Genomic DNA, 27,501 nt, shown 5'->3' with positions numbered 1-27,501 from the left:
CGTATTGCGATTGTAAATCATTTTTTCGCTTTATGTTGTGTGGCTGGGCAGGGTGTTTGCTTACACTCTCAACACAAGACTTTTGAGTGAATGTGAGATAATAAACCTTTTCATGATTTATAATAATCTGTGATAACTATGATATGTCTCAAGATGTAATATACTGTATTGTGAAGAAGGAATACAGTTTGGGCAAAATAAGGCCTAATATGCACCCCAACAGGATGATCCGAATGTAATGATCTTGTATCGTAATAGATGTTTTGACCGGCTGACTGTACATTATTCTATTTATCAAATGAATAAATGGACATTAAATATTGATTTTGGGGCATGAAATATTGATCATTATACTAAAGTGTTTGACCACAGATTCCTGAAATTGACCATTCAGGACCAAGTGTTCCAGTAAACAGTGCAAATAACCGCTGAGAGTTTACTTTAGTGTGTGTGCACAGCAGTGTATGTGCAGTAACATCCTTTACACGTCCTTCTTAAATCTAGAGGTTGTAGAGATGTTTTGAAGTGTATACACTTGTGTGTGTGGAATTGAGTAAGAGGTGTGGCTGTGTCTTTAATGACAGGACTTTCTATACCTGTCTGACAGGTTTTGTAAGACTAAACTCTGCCTCTTATTATTGTCAACCAACGAAGAGATAAAGTTTCCTTGGAACATGAAGAATTATTCAATTGCTGTGTGCCGATTCGCCTAAATATACTATGCACTAAAAGTCTGTACTGTTTTTGTCATGGAAAAATATTTACATTTTTACTCAACTCAACTTTGTTTATATAGCACTTTTAACAATTTTCATTGTTACAAAGCAGCTGCATATGAAACATATCGACTATAAGCAAAACATTAAAGTTATACAAGTAAAAACAAAAAAGCAGGTTCATTCACAGCCACATGCATAAAAATTACTCCACACACATACATACACATCAATATATGCAATAATAAATCAATTTAGCAGGATTGAACATTTTGAAGATATTTTTGATATTAATAAATACAAAAACGTTAAATTCTAAAGCTGCCCCAGGTAAGGCAAAACAGAATCAAACGATGGCAAGGAACCCAAAATTCCATTGGGGAAAAAAAAAAACTTGGGAGAACCCAGGCCCAACCAGGGACCCAATTCCCCTCTGGCAAAAAACTGCAGCATCTCTACAAGCTCGACAGTGCTTGCATAACTAGGCTAAATAAATAAAAAATAAACATAGTAAAAAGGTAGATAATATGTATGATATTATCATTAATTATCTAATAGCAGATGAAATTTTTGTAATGGGGACTTGTGGGGTCTCCGCTTCCCTCTTTCATCTCTATCATCTCAGCTCTTGTAGGGTCGCCACTTCACTCTCTCAGGTCTACCACCAGGTCTGAAAATGGACTGCATCCTGCTCGCTTTGGTAACCTCGGAACAATGAGAAAAGAAAGCTGAGAGTAGAGTACTGCTCAACACTCTTTGATGCAGTCAGTTGATGCAGTACATCAGTTGTTATGGGAAGTATTCCTGGTTCCGGTTGATCTTACTAATGCAGCCTAAACACATTTGTATTATGGAAGTGAGGTTGAAAAGATTTGTCTTTAATCTAGATTTAAACTGACAGAGTGTTTCTGCCTCCCGGACAGTACAAGAAAGACTTTTCCAAATGTAGGCGCTACGTAGGAAAAGGATCTACCACCTGAACTTCATTTTGGAAATTCTAGCGATTACCAACTGACCAGAGCCCTGAGAACATAGTGAACATTAAGGACTGTAATACAAGAGAAGCTCACTCAGGTACTGAGGAGCTAAACCGTGTAAGGCTTTACAGGTAATCAGTAAGATTTTAAAGTGAATTTATTGCTTAATAGGTAACCATTGCAATTTTGCTCGAACCGGGTTGAATGCTCTGTGGTGAGAAAAGACTTGCAAAACAGACTTGCGAGTTTTGCAAACCCCGGAGGGTGGTTTATGGAATTTCCAAGGTGATTACTGGTGAAAAGCAGTGTGGAGTGTGGGTGTTGCAGGAAGGCTGGCTCGAAGTGGTGTTTTCTTCTGGTCGTTAGTCGCTCGTATCTGTTTAGGAACAGAGAGAACAGTTTAAACAAACATGCGAATGGTATGGAGTCGTAGCTCACCGAGTTCCTCTGTCTTCCCGTTCTTATACAGCCCGGGAATAAGCTGCAGGCAGATCACTTTGAGCTCCTTCATCCGGGCAATCTCTTCCTCTATAGCCTGAAGGACTCGATAGTTGACTAGCCGGACCCTTTCGACAACGGTATACGGCTCCCTCCAGGCCGACAAGAACTTGTTGGTGGCTGACGATGTGAGGACCAGCACTCTGTTGTCGCGGATACTTTTTATGAATGAACGCTCAGTAGGAAGCGCGATCTGGTATTCAGATCTGTGAGGGTAACAGAATGTCTCAGACCCTTCGCCCTCTGTCCTCTACTCTGGCCTGAGATGTTGCTTTGAGAGTACTGGCACTCCCTCTGGTCAATAACTGCATGTGATCCGTTTGAAGAAGTTTTTTTGTAAATACCCCGCTTTCTGTTTTGCTCTCCATGTATGATGTTGAGTGTGGGCTCGGTGATCGTACATCACAAGTAGAGACACACGCTTGACACCATCTAAACCAAATAAGTTTATCTTGGTCAAATCAGACCACAGGACATGGTTCCAGTAATCCTTGTCCTTAGTCTGCTTGTCTTCAGCAAACTGTTTGCGGGCTTTCTTGTGCATAATCTTAAAAAAAAAGACTTATGAGTGCTGCCAGCATTGCTACAAAAACAACCTCTGGATATGATGCTGAGCACGTGCACTCAACTTCTTTGATCGACCATGGCGAGGCCTGTTCTGAGTGGAACCTGTCTTGTTAAACCGCTGTGTGGTCAATCTTCTAATAGCCTAGGCCATCTTTATGTAGAGCAACAATAAAAAAATTCAGATCCTCAGAAAGTTATTTGCCATGAGGTGCCATTACGAACTTCCAGTGACCAGTATGAGAGCGTGAAAGAAATAACACCAAATTTAACATACTTGCTCCCCGTTCACATCTGAGACCTTGTAACACTAATAAAATCACATGACACCGGGGAGGGGAAATGGCGAATTCAGCCCAATTTGGACATTTTGACTTAGGGGTGTACTCACTGTTGTTGCCTGCGGTTTAGACATTAATGGCCTAATGTTATGTTATTTTGAGGGGACAGCAATTTTACACTGTTATACAAGCTGTACACTCACTACTTTACATTGTAGCAAAGTGTAATTTCTTCAATGTTGTCACATCAAAAGATATAATAAAATATTTACTAAAATGTAAGGGGTGTGCTTACTTCTGTGAGACACTGTATATACACAGCTTAATATATCCCAATCGCCTACGTAGTGCAATATGTGTGCCATGCAAAATTAAATAAATTGATTTCAGACACAGCTTCAGCATCTTTTGCAATGTCTCATGTGTGAGATTCTAAAGAGCATTTGATTGGACAGGAAATGTGTCTAAAGCTGTTTTTTGCATTTAGATAACCCTGGGCCACAAGTTGAATTTCATGTGGACTTTAAATATGAGTGTTACAGAATCAAATGTTTGGAGAACCAATAAAAGTATCAGTAGTGTTTAGATAGGTTCATTTGAAGACCAATCGATATCCTTACCTCTCGCTTTTCTTTGCTCTTATTCATGGCTAATTAGTACCCCTGTTTTGTCTTAAAACATCTTTGTTCACACAGTTTGTGTTAAAAAAAAATTATATCCTGTGTGTGAATGTTTTTTAGTGTACATCAGGATAAGAGAGTGTATTTATGTCTTTGTTTATTTTTTGCTTTTCTAAAGACTAACCCTAAAGAGCCTTTCTTATGATCCCAAAGGGCCTTTCCATGTCTTACGTCAAGGCTTCATTTCCATGCATCGCTCTGACCTCTGCATAAAAAGCTATAAGGTTGTTGCCAGATAACAAATCAAATTGAAGTGTGTAGTACTTTGGAAAACACAGATCATCTAGTGCAGGGCTGTCCAATGTCGGTCCTGGAGGGCCACAGTCTGCAGAGTTTAGCTCCAACTTGTCTCAACACACCTGTTAGAAAGTTTCTAGTCTGCTTTGTGAGACCTTGATTAGCTGTTCAGGTGTGTTTGATTAGGGTTGAAGCTAAATTTTGCAGGACACAGTCACTCCATGACTGACTTTGGACACCCCTGATCTAGTGTATCTGATGTGAAAGGGCCTTATTTAACCCTTATCTAAATGAATTCACCAGCCACTACCCTCAGCTAACACAATATTTTATCACGCTGTCTCCAAAGTTCTGCTCTTTATTTCACTCTGATTTGGGGATTCAAGGGTAACCAGGCAAAGATAAGAGGACTTAAAAAGGTAAAAGAATCAGAGAAGCACATCTGCATGAAGACTACAATACTCGGATGCTCCAGGGCTCAAAGTTTGAATGTGTTCACTGATGGTTTAGTTATTGTGTTTATACTGTTGAGATGCTGTGTTGCGGGGAATGGTTCTCACTTCTAGCACGTCTCATCTTATTATAGCTATTGGATTTATTTTGTGTTGCAACGTGATACTGTCAATCATCTTTCTTGTGTAACTGTACTGGGTGTGTATTCCAAAAACAACAATAAATGATGTTGTCGTTTAAAAGAGCTTTACAGTTTTTTCATAGAAATTACATATTGAAATATGGTCGGTACTGTCTTAAATGTTATGCAGAGCTGCTGATTGTGGAGCAAGCTGATCGTCTGGTAACTGCTATTTAAATCATGTTGATTGATGGGATCTGACTGTATCAGAGTGTCTCTTCCTCTTAAGTGAGTCAGAATCAGTCCAGGATGAATCTGAGACAGAGTAGGCTAGCAGCTATAACTATCACAGAATCAGAATGGGATGGCTGATTTTAGGACACAAATGAATCGTTATGGTGAGTGTCTGTAGGTGGTGGTGACAGGTCTGGCTCTTGAGGTTACTGGGGCACTTCAGACTGATGTGTGACAGAGGAACTAAATGAGACATCTGCAGGATGTTGTGGTGTATTAGCAGGAGGGTGTATGTGTTTCCTTTAGGACATTATTAACATGTAGAGTTGGATTCTCTGTTTGAAAACTCTTACACACTAACACACACAGTGTCGTTCACACTTACATGTTAAATTTAACATTTTATGCATTTGGCAGATACTTTTATCCAACGCGACTTACATTGCATTATATTATAGATTATGTGCAATCCTATGCTATTAATATGCTATTGCATATATACAGTAGAGTAGGCATACCATTAAACCAAAACAGTAAGTGTCAGTGATTTATTTCTGTATCCTAGTTAAATCACTGTTGATGTGACTGTTTAGATTTAATAGTTAAATCTAATAACGTTTTAGTACTTGTCAACAGAGACTGTGAATAGAATCTGTAAATGTATCTTTTTGTGTTCAGGGTCGTCGCTAAAATGAATAGGGAATTATATCTTTAATGGGTGAGACCCTCTTCAAGCAGGCCCAAATCTCTGTACTATAGAAAACATTACTGACCTCTCTATTTTGGTCAGCCTTGCTGTGTGGAAATATCTAATGCAATACATATTACACTTTGCTTTGCTGCCATCTACTGGAAGACAGGTACATTTACATTTATGCATTTGGCAGACGCTTTTATCCAAAGCGACTTATATTGCAATATTCTATACATTTATACATAGGTATTTGCAATCCCCTGGGATCCAACCCACAACCTTGTGTTGTTAACGCAATGCTCTTACCGCTGAACTACAGGAAAGCTATACACGTATACAGAGGTATACATGCTGGCAGAACAGGGATGTTCCTTTTCATAAAGTGACCACGAACAAAAAAGTACATTTTAATTAAATAAGTGTGTGAAAGTAATTAAAACTGATTTTTCAAGTATTGTTTATCACAATCAAGGTGTATTGCATCTGTAATGTCTGTCGCTGACCAGCAGATGCCTCCCTTTCCCAATATCTGCAATAATCGTTCTGCTCGCTGTAGATGGAGGAGATTGGCTGGTTGGATGACATGTAAAAAGAGAAGACTGTCAGTGGGTTTGACTGACAGCTGGCCTTAGGTGGTAGCTATGATGATTGTCAGGTAATGATTTGCTCTGACACCCCGACAGCAGTGGCGACTGTTACCATGGGAAACGGTAAGTGATTTCTGAGACAGCACAATCAGTTCTCATACAGCATTTAAATATACTAACAGACTTTGCTTGTGTTCCCTGTTTACATGGTGGTGACTCACAATCTCCCCTTTTCTTCCTACTCCTCCACTGGAGGTCTAAATATAAATATCTCCTCGTCTGGTTTATGAAATGCTATGTTTGCCATAAATTGATTTAAAAATCATCAAAACACTTTTCACTTTTTATTGAGAAGCGTTACATTAGCAGCCCCGATGCATGGCTCTGGGCAGCGCCTTTACCTTATAAGGCAGAGGCAGATGCATCGTAGTTCCTCCGTCAGCTCTTTGATGGAGCTTCTGCATAAAACAGACCGTGTTTGTGCGTGTGCACATGCATATAGACATAGGCAGGGTGAGTAAGTGTCTGTGTGGGTTCAGGTGTGGGGGAAGGAAGTGTATAGTATGTGAGAGCACGTGTTGGTGTTCACATTCTGTTTTTCGGTAAAAGGCTTTTTGCTTTCTTTTGCACTTAGTATAAGTTGCACCGACCAATTTGACAATTGCCAGCTTGTATGTATAGCTGAATGTAAAATAAAATACATTTAAAACAGTCTATTAAAGGGATAGTTCACCCCAAATGTTTAATTCGGTCATCATTACTTACCCTCCGATTGTTCCAAACCTGTTAAATTTCTTTGTTCTGCTCAACACACAAGAAGATATTTGGAAGAATGTCAGTTACCAAACAGATCTCATCCCCCATTGACCCCCATACTATTGCAGTAAATGCTGGATTAGGTCTATTTGCTTACTGGCGTTAGTCAAAATAACTTCCTTTGTGTTTAGCAAAACAAAGAAATGTATATAGGTTTGGAATAACCTGAGGGTGAGTAAATGATGACAGAATTTTTAGTTTTGGCTGACCTATCACTTTAATGTGACATGACCTTTCATGTGAATCTACATTTTTCAAAGTTTTCAATGGTGTATGTGTCAAGGTCTATAATGAGAAATGAATCACTCAGTGTACCTTAGGAACTTGTGTGTGTTTTTGGAAACAGAAACTGAAATCTGTGTGGTTGTGCGTATGTTTGCGTGCCTGTATGTTAGATGCAGCAAATGACTTCATGTGAAACAGAGCTATCAGTCATCATAGGACAAAAAAAGCTGTTGCGGTCCAACCACACGGGGAGCGTTCACACAAACAGACGCACACCGCTTGAGGCATCACACGCTGAACAAAGTGACAGTTGCCACCTCTCTGTCACATCAGAGTTAAGAGACCAGCACACACTCTCATGTACATCCTTTTTCCCAGCTAACACATGCCCATGTGCACACTCCAATACATATTCAACTGGCTGGAGGATGTTTGTGGTTGGTGTCCTCCCAATAGGAAATTAGGTTTATGTGTAAAAGAGTAACCTTGCCTCGGGTGGTTGGAAGGGTTATGCCAGAGAATGTTACTTTGTTAAAGCTGACAGTTTGACTCTGACAGGTGGTGTGTGTGTGTGTGTGCTTTATTTGTTTGACATTGTTCCTGCTTCACTGCAGACAAAATGTGTTGCAAAATAAGTTAAATATCAGAAAAAGTGTACAAAAAAAGTGCTCTGTGGGTTTTTTATAACATTACCGTATTTGTTAGAGCACCCCGACTATTTCAACACAGCAACTTTGATTTAGCCAGTGGTGAAACGTTTGAAGCAAGATTATTAGTTTGTTCCATGAATGGCAAAGAGGCAAGTGTTTGGAGAACCTGTTTGAAACCAGTCACTATATTTGTGATCACATTTTGTGTCGTAACTCGTAGCCAGTGCAAAAAATATAGTGATAGTTAACCCAAAAATATAATGTTACTCATCTCTAGTTATTTTAGGCCTGTATTTTTCTGCAGAACACAAAAGAAGATATTTTGAAGAATGTTGTTAATTTGCTTCCATTCACTTGCATTGTTTTCGTGTCCATACACTAGAAGTGAATGGGTGCCACTGCTTTTCGGTTAACAGCATTCTTCAAAATATCTTCTTTTGTGTTTTGCGAAAAAAGAAAGACATACAGGTTTGAAATGACACTAGGTTTAGTAAATGATGACAGAATTTCTTTTTTGGGTGAACACTATCACTTTAGATGGAATTCAATGGCTGCGTAATGCTTACCTGTTCTGCATTTATATGACTAACCAATAACTCTGTATGTCTGTCAGTAAAAAAAAAATATTTCTCTCCTTTGCTTACTCCAGCTTTAATCCTCCTAGTAGCATGGCCTTGTAAACTAGCAGTACTGTTTAGCGTGTTGACAAAATGTTTATATGGTCTCCTACTTAAAAGTCGCTTTGGATAAAAGCATCTGCCAAATGAATAAATATAAATATATAATTCTATAATATATTCGTATAGTGTTTGATAAGCGTGGACTCTAAACTAATAAAATGTAACAAGCACTTTTTTATATATATTTTTTATAATATATAAATTATACAATAGTAGATTCATTTATTAATATACTAATTATTATGTATATGTTTACATGTTCAGATATGATTTGCATATCTGCACTAATACTGTATGTTTTTGTTAACAGAACATATAATAATGTTTATCTTAAACATAAGTAGTCATCATACAAACAAGGTGTCTGCGTCAGAGGAAGCATGCTTCAGTAAAATAATGTCTCTCTCTCTCTCTCTCTCTCTCTCTCTCTCTCTTTCTCTCCCGCTCTCTTTTTGACCCTCCCACTGCGTGCTCACTCTTCCCCTTCCCCAGTCAACCATCTCTCTCGTCTTTATCCCTCTCTCTCTTTTTCTCTCTCTCTCACCCTCACACCAACTAAAAGTTATTTGTGAAGGAAAAGACCAGACCTCTGGATGATTTTTACTCCATAAGGTTGTATGTTTCTCTGACTGTTCTCTCCTGTGAAGTGTTGTTGATCTTGTGAGTTGTTTGACATCAGTGAAGTGCAGTGCTGTTTCCTTCTGACTGTCTGATTTGATCTAACAGCGCGCGTGTAAGAATGAGACATCTGAGCTGTGTTAGATGAGTCTGGTGTTTCTCAGCTCCGACAGGCAAAACAACTTTAGCTTATAGTGAGTTACAGTGACTTAATCACATTACTGTCTGTCTAATTCTATCATCAACTGTTGCAGGAGTTAAACAGCATTGTTTTGTAGGGTTGCTGTAATATACTGCTTGGTTGTGGGTAGTGTTATGAAGCCCGTGCTGGAATCCCTATCCGATGTGTTTGAAAGAGAAGTGATGAATTTGCAGGCTGCTGTTATTAACAAATCTCTCTTCCTTGCACTGACAATGAAACTCTAAAAGTAGAGCTCTGTCAGTACACATGTGCTTGTGTTTTTGTGTTAATAACACACCTTGGTTTAATAGAGGCAAGCAAATGATTAAGCTGTGGTGTCTATGGGCCACTGACTGTGTGTGTTTGTGTGCGACAGAAAGACAGTGGGTCTCATTCACTAAGGATGCATACGCAGAAATCTGCGTTAAACCTGCGTACAAACGTTTTCATGAACAAATTATGATTCACTAAAACTTTCAGACTAAAATTTATTCTAAATAAAAGAGAAAAGATAGCACTAGTACACAAAATTAACACGTCCCTCTCCTCCCTCTCTCTCTCTCCTCTCTCTCTCTCTCTCTCTCTCTCTCTCTCTCTCTCTCTCTCTCTCTCTCTCTCTCTCTCTCTCTCCTCTCTCTCTCTCCCTCTTTCTCTCTCTCTCTCTCTCTCTCTCTCTCTTAAGACAAAATGCAAAAATGTATGTTTCACCTCAGGATAATATTTAAATTATAAATAATATATATAATTACGCTTCGATGTATATTCAATTTTTTTATTATTTCACCATATACAGTGAAAGAGTTAGAAAAGCTGCGTTAGGGCCTGATCAGACAGAACGCATCTTTTGCTGATAGACGTGCCTCTTTTGAATTGTTTTTTCGTTGGCAGGGAGAGTTCTGCACGCTGCTTATGTTTATTCTTGCCGCCTGCTGCGCATCGCATTTTTGGTGGAGCGCTCTGAGCTCCTGAAGTTGAAAGAAAACCTAAACTTTGAGCAGAAAAGAACTTGACGACATACTCCGTTTTCCCCATTGTACAATCGAATGAAAGGAGAGTCATGCCTTCCTATGTGGTGACGGAACTTTACAGTTGCTTGAAACAGCAAAAGACGCGTTCTGTCTGATCAGGCCCTAACAGTGCTTTTACAGGTGGTTTGACACCCGGTAAAATGCCGGCACTGAGCGTTGGAAAAACGAAGAGCACCGGTACGGCAAAGAACAGCAGCTGCTCGCATCTTCAAAAAACGTGGCGTTTCCATTGGAAACAATTAAAAAAACACACTGAACGCCGGCAGAAACGCCTCGGTGGACACAGCCCCTAAAAGTTGTTATATTATGAATGAACTGAATTTGAGGACTGTGCTCTTGGAATGAATTGTGAGTGGAGGTCACATTGGGTTGCCTGGAGTATCTTAAGCCGTGTCTGAAACCTCTCCCTATCTCCTATATAGTGCACTATATTGGGTGTCCGATATACTTCATTTCCTACATTCGTTTACTCTTTTTTTTTTACCGACAATGCACTCTCATTTTGAGTGTGCATCCGATGTTCATTCACTATTTCTCATGATACAACACGAGACGAATGTCTCATATACATGTAATGTATGATTATACCCACAAACATATATTCTTGTTGACAGTTATTTAACTCATTCACCGCCAGCCTTTAAAAAAAAGTTGCCAGCCTACACCAGCGTTTTTTTAACATTTTCACCTAACTTTAATGGCTCACAGTAAATTTTCTGTAAAGAATATATGAACAAACAATATGTCAAATGAAAGAACAGAGTGTCAACTTGTAAACAAAAGAAACCGTATTCTTCTATCTTCATTTGTTCGTTTTTTATTACTCCGTAGATGTGGGTTGGTTTCTTCAAAAATGAATAACTTTGTTTAAACAGCTGAGATAATTAACGTTTTTTGTCAAAGATTCCACCCAGATTCCACTCAGAACAATCATTAAAAAACGCTAAAACATATACGTTCTAGGTTCTGGGATTCTGTACTTTATCCCAAAGGTGTGTAATAGCGCCACCTGCTGTACAACAGTACAAACACTGATTGCTGTAAAAACTCGTCTTTGGCGGGAAAGCGTTTTTTTTAAATGACGAGATAACTCGTCAATGGCGGTGAAAGAGTTAATACTTTTAAAGAATATGCAGATTAAATTAATGAGATAAACAGTGGGTTTTTATTTTAAATATATAAAATCATTTTATTGATTGTTTTATTGATAAATAAGCCTGCCTTCAAATAAATGTGATGGTTGTTTGTTCTCTTTATTTTAAACCAATACAATAGACATGACATATAAAATGAAAATGAGTTTGAGTATTTTATAAAACAATCCACAAAGCCACACGGGTGTAATATAAGTTAATGTTTATGACGAACATCTGAGACAGTACTGTCAGATGCAGGCTATACACGTCACTGTCCGAAATCACTCATTTTTATTCACTTCTTCCCCATATAGTGGACTCAAATGTCATTCGCTATATGAGAATAGTGAAGGAGTGAAAGATGTAGCAGTTGCAGACACAGCATTTGACTTAAGTGATGACTTGTGGTAAAGGAAAGGTTAGGCGAAAAGCCCTAATATGGAGATGGACTGGGTGCGTTTTATGCAAATGACTAACTTGTGCATGTGGCATCTCATTTAGAATACTGCAAAACCATTAACATTAGGACAAGGTTAAGAACGTATTCATGTACGCATGCACGTGTTGTGAGTCTGTTAGCGAGAAGTTCAAATGTGTGAAAAATCTAAGCAATTATTAGTGAATGAGACCCAATGATTTCAACCATGCTAACAGGGAAAACATCAGATAATTGTATATAGTGCTCTTGCTTTTCAATGCAGTCTAGAATATTTTCTGAGAAAATGGATAGGACTTGTCTAAAGTAGAAATTTCGATTACACCTTTATGCCTTTGTAACATGTTGATACATAACTACATATTCTACTGTTTATATGACCATGACTGCATATTCTATATTAAAGCATCAATTTACTGTCCTACTTGGCAACATGTAGTTAGGCTAACTAACTTTGCAAAAAAATATGTTGTTACATTTTTATTATTAATAATAGCAATACATGTTACTTTTATAAAATTTCTGTATGCATATGCTGTGCATTATGAGGGTTTCTAGGCATTCTTAAAGTCCGTTATAGGGCTCAACTTTTAGTACACAGAGCTGGGCATTCACCGGTGGAAAGTTCTCCTAATGAAGTCTAGGAAATGAGAGCACACTAAATTAATGCACCACAGAGTGAGAACATGGGAAGAAATGAGAGAGAATCAGAAGCACGCAGTGTGTTAGGAATGAGACAAATAATATGACCGCAACATTCGGCTCCTGCTTCCTGCTGAGTGTACAATAACAAAAAACATGAAAGAAATGGCACCTGTGCTCGGTTTTAGCAGAAGTAAAGAAAGTGAATTCAGTGCGATTTCAGTGTCTTTTGTAGTGTTTGTTATAATCATTTGCATTTTGTAGTATGTGTACAGTATGGCACACTACAGTAAACTCTGTAAGGAATGACTGACAAGTTGTTAACAATTTATTCACTCATAATTTAGTAATGTGGCTATAATACGTAATGGAGTGGCTGTTGGGTGCGTATTGATTTTGCATTGTTCAGTTGTCTACTCTGTTACAGTATTTTATTATAAAAAATATCAATTATAAATCACTGAGTGATTGCTTTAGACTTACTGTTATGCAGAGTCTCTTTGCACACAGCCTTTATTTGAACACTGACTGGCTTTGTCACAGCTGAAGGTGAAACTGTGGGTTGTTCAAACTACTGTGTTACCTGAAAGTGTGCCTTAAAGCTGTGTGTGCACTGCAGAATTATCTAGTATCTGTGTTATAAACACTTTGCGTTCGCTTGGCATATGACACATTTTAAATTCGAAACCAGCTTTACTTGTACTCTCTAACACTTCCCTATCACAGAAATTCACAGATATTCTATAATAAACATGCAGTGGGTGAAAGGCCAGGACGTATGGGCTTAGAAAACGTTTTTTTATTCCTCACCTCGTCGCTGTCACAAAGTGTCACGAAGAGAAGCCTCGGGTCGTATTTGGTCACATTCAGTTGTGCCCTGCAGTGATGGCAACTGTCAAGGTAACAGAGAAGAGGTCACATCTGACTCATCCACGCAGAAATTGAATTGAATTGAATTTCAATGAATGTAGTTACACCAGAAATCACAAAGAGATTTCAACAGGGACACGGTAGTCCTTAAGCCCGCACGTGGGGTTATTATTATACTGTGCACACTTCACAGATGTGAACTGTGATGTGGAGACAGAGGCAAGGTCAATGCTTCACATGTTTTAAAGGCTTGCAACAACAAGAATACAGTCCATGGACTAAAAAACTGTTTGCTTATAGATGAGCTATTGTTTTACACCTAACTTAGCTAAAAACCAACCACAATTTAAAAAAAATAGTTCCATAAGTGTTGTTACTGGCTTTACTTTATTCTTGCATGTGTCTGTGGTGTGTGTCCATCAATCATCTTCACTTTATGTTGTCCTTTAACCAAGGCCTTTTATTTAGGTGTCATATCATCTTTTTGTGTGTATAACAAGTTATGACCGTCAGTTTACAAATAATGCAACATTAGTACAGCTATTAGCATAGTTGATTTGTTTTACTCTGTGTGAATGTGAAACACAGAGGCATGTTATATGCTAAAACTGCCTCTGTGCTCTCATGTAAATATTTACACAAGAAGAAATGACTCTGTCCTTCTCTCCAGCTCTCTTCAACTGTTTCCCTTCCTGATGTCGGTGGTGAACTATGGCTTGCTGGTTAAAATAAGCCAATGCAAGGGTCTAGGTCAGATTTTCGATGGAAAGGCTGATTGGCAAATCATGTTGACATTTAACAATTAATCCGAAATGAAAATGATGTTCTCATTTACTCAACATCATGTTATTTGAAACCTCTTTGTCTTTTTTAAAGCCTAGAGATATTTAATACACAAAGTTATAATAACGCTTAAGAACTTGTTGTAATACATAAGTCAAATGGACTACACCTGCTAAACCTCTATTTCTGTGTTTCAGTTTTGCACAAAAGTTACAAGCACCTGTTTGCGCCAACACTACGTCTCTAACAGACTCGCATATAAAATACTGTGCACACTTTCTGTGTGTACTGAGAGTCATATTGGAACTAATTTACATTCAGTCATTTAGCAGACGCTTTTATCCAAAGCGACTTACAAATGAGGTAAACAAAAGAAGCGATCCGAACAACATAGGGACAACAAGAAACGTAAGTGCAGTTAAAACTGGTCTTGTATAGCTTACCACAGTACAGATACAAAGCAAATGATTTTTTCTAAGGATAGAAAGAGTAGAAAAGAAATAGAAGTCAGTACTAATCGATCAGGTGTTGACGGAAGAGATGCGTTTCAGCCGATTCTTAAAGATCATCCCACAAATGTGTTATCCAGGCTGTTCCTGCACTCTGACTTCTCTCCTTCCCTATGTGTGTTAAATAAATACAGCTATCTTTGGAAACTATGGACTAGGCAAAGCAGGATCAGGACAACACACTTCTGAAGAATGGTCATTACGGTCAACAAAGTGTTAGGCCTTTGTTTTGTTTGTGTGTATGAGGTGAAGACCACTGACCACAGACAGTACTTCCTCTTTCCCATGGTCTGGGCCACAGCCCGAGTGGCTCTGCTTAAAATCACGCACACCAAATCCCTAATGGCAGGCAGACCGGATAGTTCTTCCGCACACAGAGAGTTCAGAATATCGCTCACAAATGGTGCACCTTAAATCACAAGATATTATTACTACATTGACTTTGTGTTTTTTTAAAATCCGGTTGCACTGCAGGCATTCATGCATCTACATTTAGTCATTTAGCAGACGCTTCTATCCAAAGCGACTTACAAAGAGTTCAGGGAGCAATAAGCGATATGTCATACAGGAGCACAGCAAAGTTACTAGTTTCATACAAAGTTAGACAACTACCTGTTGAGATAACAGGTTTTTTCATTTGTCTGTTAAGTATTCACAGAAGAGGTTTTAAGTCGTTTTTTGATTGTTGTGAGAGATGTGGTTGACCGGACCGAGTTATGAAGAATGTTCCACCAGGAAGGAGTTGTGAAGGAGAATGAGCGGGAAAGCGATTTACTGCCCTTATTGCCTATTAATCAATTCAATTTTCCGACAAAAACGTGTAGTTGTTGTGATGGAAGTGTTGGAATCACATTAGAGTTTACGTGTGAATATGTTTTAAATGAGGATCATCATTTTTCATGAGTTTGCTCATGTCAGTTATACTTTTATGCATCTGGCAGACACTTTCATTCAAAGCTACTGTTCTGTAGCGACTGTATCTCTGTAGATCAATGTCTTGGGGATAAAACTGCTCTTTAATTTGACAGTTTAATAATGCCGTTGCTTCTACTTTATATCCCAAACTACCCCAAAACAGTCTAAAAATGCCCATGTTCTAAAATGTACTGTAGTACCATAATACTGAAATTACGTCTCAAACATTGCATCCAGGCATGATTTATTTCATTATACAGGACAGAGCATTTAAATGTTTCAAAACTGTTGATAATTCCTTAACCAGACAGGAATGTACTAAATGCATAAATGTCTGTGGGAGAGAGATAGTGGTAGAGTGTTTGCACAGAAATGTATTCTGCAAAGTATTGCTCTTAGTGCCACAGTACATAGGTGGTATATTGAGAATTATACAACCGAGTGAGCGTTGCTGTCATCGAGTTGCAGTTTGTCATTTCTGCAAACAAACCAATCATGCAAACAAGAGGTGGTCTTTGCGTCTCTCACAAAGCTCTTCTCAGCAGATAAACAATACTGCCCTTTAAAACCAGCATATGCAAATCTTCATCACGCTCGGACACCAGCACCACTTCATACAACTGATCTGTGTGTTCAGTGTTTGTTATTTTTCCTATGTAATGCTTTGTGCTGTTTACCCTAATGTACTATTTTGGTGTTGGTGTATTTACATTCATGGATGTGTTGAAGTGAGATTAGCTTGCATTCCTGTCTCAACACACTTCAGATTCTAACATCTCCAAGCATTATAAAAGGAGAGGGCCATCTGTATCCTGTTCATTTTAATAAATGTCCATATGCTAAAGACATGCAGGATGTATATAAATAGACTATGTAAACAGTTTTAAAACATTTTAAATGTATTGGTCTCATTATATTTTGCTTTTTAAAAAGATACTGTGGAAACGTTAATCTTAAAAATGATTCATTTTAAGTGATTAAAATGTAAAGTGGAATGCAAGTATTGTAGGTTTGAACTTGTTGTGTTTAAAAAGATACTGTAGAAACATTGAACTTAAAAATTATTACATTTAGTTGATTAAAAAGTAAAGTGTAATGCAAGTTTTGGAGCTTTGAGCTTGTTGAGCATCTTGCGTTTACTTTTTGATGTATTGAATTTGTTGTCCCAAGTAGAGCGGAAGCAATTAAATGCAACATTTGTTTAAATATGTCAAATGTAAAACATCGAGCAGAAGTCTGCGTTAACAATATGACTATATACAGGGTAAATGTTCTTGTGTTAAGTTTTTTGCTGAAGATGTGTTAAATGTGAGGTTTCTATTTAAAGTAGCATATTTGTGCAGCCGTAACCTTTAACTGTGTGACCACAGCAATTTATCACACAGCATAAACCCACCCACACAGCATCCCCTTTGCTGCTGTCTCACGCTCTAATAAGAAATGTAATTACTGTAACTACTCACATATACAAATATGTTTTTATACTTGTCATTATGAGTGCCTTCCATTGACTTTCATCCTTTTTATAGAGCAAGTGATTTTTTTATTCCCCAAAACTAACCATTTTGGCATTTAAAAAAATTGAAATCGACAAATGAAATCGGAGTCATTGGGGAAAAAGTTTAGAGTTCCAGAAAAATGTTTCAACAAAATTATTTTTTTTTAAATGCCTAAATATATTTACTAGTGGTGGGCCGTTAACGGCGTTAACGGCGCTAACGCAGTGAGACTATTATCGCGCGTTAAAAAAAATGTCGCCGTTAATCTATTCTCAAAGTTGGGTTGTGAGCTGGGTCTATACTACGCAAGCTATGATGACTTTCACCTTGATATTTTAGCGCGGATGTATACCAGCTTAACTGCACTGTACGGGGCGAGAACGAGATTTTTCAACTCGCGTCATTCGCAGAAGCAGAAGCCGCCTCCTCATCTCATAACCAGGGCTTCATTCGCGCGATTCGCGCAGCAAGTAGGTCTATTGGCTCTTTTCATTAACATATAAATCACTCGCGCTTGACACGCCATTCGCGTTTGGTCTGAACACAACATAACGTTACTGTGAAATTACCGCATCAAACGTGACGTGCTAACATGGATGCAGCTATGAAGCCGCCGGGTTTGCTTCAGGGAATATTAATTTTTAAGAAGCTTCCCAATAGGAACATCGACAAGACTAACGTTGTTTGCACCTTGTGCAATGCGGAATTGGTTTAAAAAAACACTTTCTCTCAACAGGTAGTGGTCTAACTTTAGTTGAAACCAGTAACTTTGTATTGAGATCTAATGTATTATGGCTCCTGTATGACATATCGCTTGTTGCTCCCATATTTACCATTGTTTGCTCCCCCTTTCAGTGTATGTTTGTTTTAAATGAATAGATTATTATTTAAATTCAGCAGAGATCAGGGTTAAAGAACACACAATTTGCCCAATTTACAAAAACATTTGACAAATTTTTCTTAAAATGATAAAGAATAGAGGCTGACATTTTCATCCAGGCCCCACAGATGTAATCTTTTATTGAGACCCACCAACGTATTTATTAATTTGCTCCATAGAGAGTGGTTCATTTTTTTCTTGTCAACTTATGAATGAAGCATAATTTTAATGGTAAGATATCAAAATCATTATCATTGACTAAACATGTTTTCGTTTGCATTTATTTGAGGTATAGTATTGTAATTACAACAGAAATAGATTGGGTGCTGTTATGTGACATAAAATGTGAATGCTCAGAATACACGTCTACTTTATTGGCTGTCAATGAGAAAGATGCCAGATGGAGTAGTAATGACTACACCTAAAGTACACCTAATCATAACACTCCTGATTGATGTTCTCTAGATCACAAGTTATGTTTAAACCAGCGACAGCACTGTTAACTGTGTGGAAACAGTTGATTATAGACTGGAAAGCTGTTGAATGAATCCTGTCTAATAGTGAAAGTGTATACTGTACTTCGAAAGTAATGTATGACAGATGTATTATGTGTCCCCCTGTCTTACGATTGAAGAGATTTGTGCCAGAGTCTGAATACATGCACCTTGTGTGTGTCTTTGACCCTGAGCTAAAAATATATGTATCATTGGACTCACTCTCCTCTCAGCGTGGGCTATATCGATTCCTCCCATGTTCTTTAGTTTAATGAGTCAAGTTTCCAGTGACCAGTAGGTTGAAAAACCTCACCATGCAATGCATGAATCATCTTAACTTACTTGCTGTCCTCTCTCGCCCTCTCTTTCTCTCTGCTGATTTCAGCCCACAGACGTCTGCGCTCAATCACATCATGCAATTATGTGTTGAGTTTGTTAGTCTATGTCTTTTCCTGTTTCATCAACAGGTTTTCCTGTTTCAAATTCAGACTGACAGCTCTTAAGGCAGGTTAACACTTCTCTCTGTTCAAAGGTGCGGGAGTCTTTTCAGTGTGCCTTCCCTTTTCTCTTATGGAGTGCAGAAGAGTAGATATTGAAAATGGGAGAATGACAGAAGTTTAACTCGGTATCGCTCTTTATTTACCAAGGACACACATATTTGAGATATCTGGAAAAGTTTAAACAAGTTTTCTTAGATATAAGCAAGCAACATGCATTACATACTCGGGATAAGACAAAAATGTCTTGTATTGGTTTTACTTTTGCTGAAAGCTTGCTTTCATGTACAAGTATTGTATGTCCTTTTTGTATTCGGGTGTTGTTGCTATCGTCCACAATTTGCAATCAATTGTTTTAGTGGAGTGCATCTATCTGCTGACGCTCGACAACAAGGACTAAATGTTAAACGAAAACAAACAACTGTCATCTTTACGATCATCAATATGGGAAATATTTAAAAAAGTTCATTTTAACTTCCCACATGTTAAACGTTAAGCATCAAAATTCAGATAATTTAACGATGAAATATGAAGTGTGCATTTAAAAATTAAAAACGTGGACTGGGGCAATGTCAGGGTTTTATTTGTGGATAAAGCCTCACTTAATTTGTTGCGATGCACCTGCTATCGAGTGAACAAATAATATAAAGTAAGTTACGAATTAAGTCACTATTTGAGAAAGCAGCTTAGTAAAATAATATAAATATGTAAATCAATTTGGGTTATTTTTCATCATATTGGATTATTCAGTTTCTAAAGCAAGGCACATTTTAAGGATATGGGAATATTGTATATGGGAAATACATTTAAAGCTAGATATTTTCTGCTCTTATTATTTATTTGGATTACAGAACAACTTGTCACTCACATTGTGTATTTATGAAGTCAGTTACTCAGTAGGGACCTTTAGCAGTGTGGGAATCTGATAACAGACCTAAAAAGCCCACATGACTTATATAAAATGAAGTTGTTATGTAAAACTTAATCAACTCAAAAATTGTTACTTAAGTTTAATAGTGTTTTAGAGTTTAGAGAAATTGAGGTGGGAGTTGCCTCACATTTCCATTCCTGTTTGCCTCATTTGTATATAATTATGTAGCGTATTCTTTTTTGAATGAAGAAATACTGCACAAAACGCTGGTTATGTCACCCATGTCAAACTGATGTGTTGCATAAGAAACATCTAATTATTCTCTCTCTTTAAAATGTCTTGTAAGTGGTTTATTGGAGGATTGTGTAAATGTTATGTGCTGATCTTTTCATCTGATTATCTGCTGAAAGGAATAACTGGTTAGGTGTCATTAACAATGAACTCATACATTGTGTGATGGGTATTTTACATATATGTGACCCTGGCATGGGAACATTTTTAGTAAAAGACAAAAATACATTGTATTGGTTGAAATTATCGATTATTTTATTTTATGCCAAAAATCATTAGGAGCTGCCAGATATTGTCCTATTCAAACAACTCCTATATCAATAGAAAGTTTATTTATTCAGCTTTCAGATTATGTAAAAATCTAAATTTCAGAATATTGACCCAGTTGTCCAGGGTCACATATGATGATTCAATTTTTTTATAATAACGCAAGGTGCATTTGCAGGAAAAAAATGAATGATATTGAAGAACTGTTGTGCATACTGGACACACTTTTCACTTTGTATTTGTGTTGTCAACTGTTATTTGTGCTTATCACTGCTGAATCACTGTGTGTTGAAAGCAGGCAAAGTGCATAGGTTTGAGCTACCCGAGGGAGAGTGTGGTGTTTAGAAACCACTCAAGTGTTTTGTAGTTTTAATGTCAAATAACCACATACACTGCTGAGATGAGGTCATGATTAAAAAATATAGAAATTCTTTGTAGCATGTAACCTAATTCTATCATCATTGCTTTGGTTTAATGGTTTTGAGAATCACATTATTCAGTAAACAACTATTGAGTAGTTTCTTATTGCAGAGATGAGGTGGGCTGTTTTGGGTTGGCACTGTATGTGTAAGTGTGCTGAGTTTGTTGATGGAGGATTAAAGGCTCTGCTGATAAGTGTGTCTGGGAGGCAATCTCTCTGTGTCTTTTATTATTACTGCCGCCCGTTTGACAAACTTTCTTTAGGTAACGTTACCTGAGTGCAGTCAGGTAGATCACGGTCTCATTATTCTCCTGAACTGGTAGCGATCACGTATCACCTAGTTCAGTGCGTGGTTGAATAAAGAAGTTTTATTTGCTGGTTTATGATTCACTGAGATACTGGTGAGAGCATTTCGATGACAATGCAGATGATTGTTTGTGTTCCAAGGACATTACGCTGCTAAAAATGTCACACCGGTGAGGATAATAGAGTTGATTAAAGGTGAAAAGGGATGATTAAAGACAAACAGAGTTGATTGTAGTCGTGTTGTATTTCCGTCTGAAAAGAGGTCAAAGGAACAGCACTGCATTTTTACAGACACCCTATTTGTTCAAGTGTGCGCTGACTGACTCCCTCTTGCACCCACAGCATCCTCTTGGCAAGACTTCAGTTGGGCCACATAGCATCTTCCTCCATAAATCCAATGGAGACATTTTTCGGTCTGCGTTTCCGGCGGAAAGCCAGTGATCCGAGCAGACGCAGGCGTTCCGTCGTGTCAATTCCTGCTAGTAAAGCGCGTCGTCGCTCCAGTGTGGGCCTCCCCTCAGCCGGACTAGCTCAGAGGCGCAGGTCCAGCACTCAGCTCCAGATCAGCGACGTGCAGGCAGTGGCGTTGCAGCACAGAAGAGGGCACTTTGCCAGGAGAAGGTCCAGCGGTGCGACAGCTTGTCTGACCCCTCGGTTTTCTATCCGACGAAGACAGGCTGCCAAACACCGCAGTATTCACGCCCAGCTCCTGGGGCCGTCTCTGCTCCTTGCCAGTGTGGTGCAGATGAGCAATAAAAGTCAAGATCCTGAAATGGACGATAAGAGTGCAGAAGAATATTTCTCAGATAGCGATGACAGTCAGGAGGAACAAGAGCAGGAAGGAGTGGACTTGGAGACAGAGTCTGAAAAGTGTCGGACGTGGTTTGCTCAGGGTTTGGTGACTGGGGAAAGCATTCAGCCCCGGCCTCTTATCCGTGCACCACGTTGCCTGCGGCGAAACTCCTCTCACCTGCTGCCAGCCGAGGCCGTTTATCGAAGCCCGGCATTTTATGGGGTGTATGGGCGTTACCGTAGGACCAGCCAGGCAGGTGGATTGTGGACAGGCAGGCGAAGTTCTGCTACAGCTCGAGGATCAGTTGCACTGTACAGGAAGAGGTCCACTTTCTGCCCAGATTTCACGCTTTCACATGCACTGCAGGGAACTTACTACAACCCTCAGACTGACACATGGAGTGGGTTCCTCTCGTATGTAGAGCACTAACTACAGCTGTATGTATGTCTGTGTGTGTGTGTGGGGTGGAGATGTAAGTGAAATTTTTATGGAAAGCTGTTTGGAGATTTTTCGCACAATGATGCTGTTTGTGAATTTGTGTGTGTGTGCGTGTATTGGTCGAGAAATGTTGCGAGATTGACGTTTTCTACTTCAAGTACTTATTGTTTCACCCTTGCTTTGTGTGACTTTATTCTTGACACGAGATGTCAAAAGTTGCATTTTATACCATAACTTTTTGTTTTTTTTGGGTTGTTTCCAAGGGGAAAAGGCCATTGGGAATCGTCCACATGATATTTGCAAATCAAAAAAAGCCCTATCAAGTTTTGAAAACTAGGGCTGCAACAACGAATCGATTAAACGCGACGCGGAGACGTTTGATTATAATAAAAAAACTTTATTTGAGCGCGGAGCGGAGCGAACACACTCGGTCTCTCTCGCGCACTGATGCTAGCAGAGTTCGGCGCCTCATAGACAGGGCGGAGCAAAAATAAAAATAAAATAGCGGCGGAAAGATACATGACGGAGGCAAAGAAATCAGCGCGACCAAAGTCATCCAATCTGCGGAATAAACAGAAAAACTGTGTTAACTGCAAAATATGCTAAAGCGACATAGCATGGCACGAGGCACCTGAAATGCAAATATGTTTGAGTCTTTGATGAGGAGGAAGGGAGTTCAACAGCAGGTTAAGTCATTACAGAATCCTACTTTTGTCGGGTTTTGAAGTGAAGAACGTAATGTCCCTGGTGCGGATGTTTACTGGTTATCCAGCTTGACAAGCATGACAAGTTAGCATTAGCTTGTTAATAACAGAAGTAAAGCAGGGGTGGTATAGTTACTTTGCACTTTGCATTGCTAGACTAAAGACACGTTTTTATTCGAAAAAAGCTTTTCTTACTTAGTAATTTTGTCTCGTTTCCAGTCCAAATATCTAAAAAAATCTTAATTCAAGATTACTTGACAAGAAAAATGGCATGAGAAAATTAGGTGATGCTTAAAATTTCTGCTTGAGATTATATCTCATTAAGATTATTTTTCCTACCCCATTGGCAAATAATCTTGCTTGTTTTAAGCAAACAATCACTTAATTTTGAGTTTTTTTTTTTCAGAAAACAAGACATCATTTCTTATGCTATTTCATGTGTCTAGTAAATGTATCTTGATTTAAGGTTAAGATATATGGACTGACAACAGGACAAAACTGTCCTGTGAGAGTTTGTGCATCTTCTAATTTGTGCGTCTGCAGTGTAGTTTAGAGAACAAGTTCTGACATTCAAACAAATCCTGCTAAATTTTCTGATTTGAATTGTTCTTTATTTTTTATAAATTATTAATTGTTCTAGCAGCTCAGGTGGCAGTTTATTTTAAAAAAGATTTTGGCAAACATGTGTTTGTTTTTTGTGTTAGTCAACACTATTATTTTATTTTTATATTTATTATTATTATACCAGCTCAGGGATGATCAAGGAGCAACATGTTTGTGCACTTTCGGAAGATTTTAGTTCTGTTTTGAATAAAGGGTTGAAAATGAATGCTTTTCTTGTTTTTGTTTTTTATCCGATTCATCGATTAATTGTAAAAATAATCAATAGATTAATCGATTATTAAAATAATCGTTAGTTGCAGCCCTATTGAAAACCCCCAATAATTGAAAACGCCCCTTTTCGTTCTGCAGAGACCCCACACCTTATTCTATCTTTTTTTAGGGCCATGTTTTTTTAGGTCAGGGTGACAATAAATGCCATTTTTCCTGCTCACATCCTGCCCAAGATCTCAGCTGCATCCTCCTGAAGTCCAATTTGTCGATTGCATACGTCATTGAGGTTTATTATTTCAGGAAAGCAACCGTTTCATTTCAAGGTAACAACAATGTTTTTTAACTGCAATTAGAAAACGTCAATGACGTATGCGGTCAACAAATGTGACCTCAGGAAGACCCAGCCGAAATCCTGGGCAGGACGTGTCCCGGAAAAATGTCATGTATGATCTCCCTATTTTAGGTACACGTTCTTTATAGATGCACTTGTGATGCACACCTATAATATCGATCATTTTAGTACATTGTTAGCGACACATTTACTGAAGTCTGTTTGTGTAATACATATTTCAGGCCCATGCATTGGCTTACAGTATATTATTGTTTTTTGCTTGTTTTATGGGACATGTCTTTATTTTGTTTGCTTATAGGAAGGCCATCGCCAAGTCAGGCCTACAGCACCTCTCATCCCACCCCAGTGCTTCGGTCCTACCCAAAGGGGATACGGAGAGAGAAATACGCAGTACAGTTGACTGGAGTGTGAGTAACAAACCTTATTATAAATCCATTAGGACGATTAAAGAAGTCTGTTTTACATATAGTTAGATACTCTGTGTTTGTGTGAGAGCAGGAATCGTCTCTGTACGGAGAGCACATCTGGTTCGAGACAAACGTCTCTGGAGACTTCTGTTACGTTGGAGAACAGCACTGTTACGCCAAATCACTGGTGAGTGTATGTTTAAATGTAGGATGCCAGTATAAGCTCCTCTTTATAAAAGCATGGCAAAGGTGCTACTGAAAAGATTTAATATGCAGAAAAAGAGAGAGAGATGGAATGAGAGACAAGTGGCGCCAGAAGTATTAGAGGGAAAGTGGCTCAAGATGGATGAGTTGTGAAGACTAAGCTCATGAATAATAATAAGCTCATGCTTATGTTGCTAGGTAATCTCACTCGACCAGACTGTCACGTTGCCTAATTAATACAAGCTCTTGAATATTATTCATAAATCAACGTTTTGGACAGATGTCAATGTTCTGTATGCCCTTGTAGCCTTTCTGGCATCGAAAAATAATGCTTAGCCAGTTTTATATTTGCACATAGAGATGTGATATGAAAAAAGCACAGTAATTGGTTATTGATTGTTAATTCTACACATATGATAATATTGTTTATTTAGCACCCTTACTCTTTCTCCACATCCCTACACGAATTTTAAGTGTGAATCATTGTCCAAAAAAGAGAAAGCACTGATGAAAATGAGTCTGCTTTACCTTGTATTTTGGTTATTTTATAAACAAGGCATTTAAAAAGATATTGTGATAATATCGCCACCGTGAATGCTCTTGGCCATGATAACTGTGTGGTGAAAATCTGATATTGTGACTGCCCTGTTCGCACAGATTTTTTTACATCAGAGACAAGTGTTAATAAAGAACAAAAAATGGGTTAAATTTAAGGGAGTGATTGAGAGAGAGTTGGATGGAAAGAATATATCATCATATTTTCATATGGATTAAAATAATTCTTTAACTTCCTTTTCATAAAGGTGTAATGCTGACCCCTGGAGGGCTGGTAACAGAATACTGTATAGTTTGTGCAAGAGTTGATGATGTACATCATATCATTTTTATTTTGCGATAAAGTTATTTTATCACCTGTGACCTCAATCAGACCTCAATCTCTTTTTCTACCTCCCTTTGTCCTATTTTTCTTGTCACAGCAAAAGTCTGTTGCTCGGAAAAAATGTGCTGCTTGCAAGATTGTCGTTCACTCCATCTGCATTGAACAGCTGGAGAAGGTGAGTCCTGTTTCCGAGGCAAACACTAAGGTAGAGGCATGATCTGACAATGCATCACAAACCATACATGTTCCTCCCTTCAGTTATTGGACTGGAATGCTCCGCCTCAAGGGGAGGGGCTTGATGAGGTGCCCCTCAAAGACCCATCATTCAGAGTGAGAAACCCTCTAGGTTTTTTCGGCTAGGCTAATGGATCACTCACACTTTCTGATCTTAGCAAAGATTGATGGCTGTCTGGCTTGATAAACCTTTGTTGCATGCTTCGTAAGCGTTTGCGGAGAAGTACCAGACCCTGATTACATCTGGTGCCGCTTTAGCCTTTGAATGTGACGTCTTTTGTCTCTCTTTGATGTCGAGATTTATAATCGGTTTGAAGGTAAAAGCGTGAGGTGTTACGTTTGAAATGATAGAACACAGAAAGGTTTTCTTGCCAGACATACTCTTTCTTTCAGCAGTTCATTGATCACTCTGATCGGGCAATAGTTTAAGTCCAACTTTGTTACATCTGGGTGGATTTTTTTATTTTTAGGCACCTATTCCATATAGCACAGGTATGTGATAGAAATTGAATCTGGATGGACTTTGGATCTGGATGGATCAGGTGTTTGGGGCTGATTGTGGTGAAATGATGTTTGATCAGGGATGGTTTTAATCATACTTAACACTAACCAGGCTAACAAACTCATAGAAGCACTAAATGAAGAAAAACATTAGGCAGGTGGTTTTGGTTTGTTCATGATTTTCCGTACTTTAATACAGTTCTGTCATCATATTGCATTTTTTTAAATTGAAAAATGTCTTCTTTCTACATGTGGAAATAACGGGCTATGTGGGAAATCTTCTAATCTGATCAAATATGTTTTCTGGAAAACAATCCTCATGTTTATAATGAGCTGTCAAAGCTCACGGACGATGTTAAATAGTATTGCTGATGATGTTGCATTGTGTTTGTCTTTCAGATAAACTTCAGATGTAAACCATCTTTCAGGGAGTCAGGATCACGAAACATTCGAGAAGTGAGTTCTCTCTCTCTCGCTCTCTCTCTCTCTCTCTCTCTCTCTCTCTCTTTCTCTCTGTTCTTTCTTTCTTCATTTAATTTCTTAATCTCTCCAAGTCAACCTTTTTTCCTAATCTTGTTTATGTTAAACCATCCAGAGCTCAATAAACAGCCAACAGCAATGCTCTGATTTTTGTTTCATTTTCAGGTTCAAAGCTTCATTTTTGTTATGTATACGTTCAGTGTACAGACCATTCACTCTTTCTGTAGGGGCTGATGCTGTTTGCTGTTTACATTTTGAAATGTTTGTACCTTATGAATTCTTTGTTTCTTTCACATCTACATCTTCTGTTTTCCTTTCCCAAATCCTTTCTCTTGTCTTCCCTGCTATAATCCACCCTGTCACTACTGTTCTCCATACCCTGCTCCTCTGTGTGCACTCACTCCTCCCGTATCCCATCATGCCTTGGTGGGTTAGTTCACCTGGCACCGTAGAGCTTTCAGAGGTCACCGTGCTCTGGAACGAATGAGAGGTGCTGCAGCTAAATACAGTGCATGCACCTCTCTCACACAGGTATCACACACATACCTGAATATCACACCAACATATTTACTGTATGTCCCCTAGCTGAGAATACCTAAAGTACACTTTATTTTAGA

The 27,501-nt window shown here is 38.4% G+C and overlaps 1 protein-coding gene across 9 annotated transcripts in view; it reads left to right on the top strand.

Moving 5' to 3' along the window:
* The window catches only part of dgkza (diacylglycerol kinase, zeta a), a 73,249-nt gene that overhangs the window by 8,956 nt on the left and 36,792 nt on the right, over positions 1-27,501 (top strand). For 2 of the 9 annotated variants that reach the window (XM_056753776.1, XM_056753698.1), the window contains exons 2-7: positions 21,400-22,263; positions 24,477-24,585; positions 24,677-24,772; positions 25,767-25,844; positions 25,928-25,999; positions 26,804-26,860. In XM_056753776.1, coding sequence (XP_056609754.1) covers positions 21,400-22,263; positions 24,477-24,585; positions 24,677-24,772; positions 25,767-25,844; positions 25,928-25,999; positions 26,804-26,860 — 1,276 coding nt within the window. Of the gene's footprint in view, positions 1-8,907; positions 9,026-21,399; positions 22,264-24,476; positions 24,586-24,676; positions 24,773-25,766; positions 25,845-25,927; positions 26,000-26,803; positions 26,861-27,501 lie in introns of those variants that run through there. The other 7 variants (XM_056753855.1, XM_056753936.1, XM_056754224.1 and 4 more) reach the window with 5 other exon arrangements.

This window comes from Triplophysa dalaica, chromosome 1 (genome assembly GCF_015846415.1).
Source record: "Triplophysa dalaica isolate WHDGS20190420 chromosome 1, ASM1584641v1, whole genome shotgun sequence".
Classification (NCBI taxonomy): domain Eukaryota; kingdom Metazoa; phylum Chordata; class Actinopteri; order Cypriniformes; family Nemacheilidae; genus Triplophysa; species Triplophysa dalaica.
Note: the sequence above shows the minus strand (reverse complement) of the source record. Positions and strands in the feature narration are given on the sequence as shown.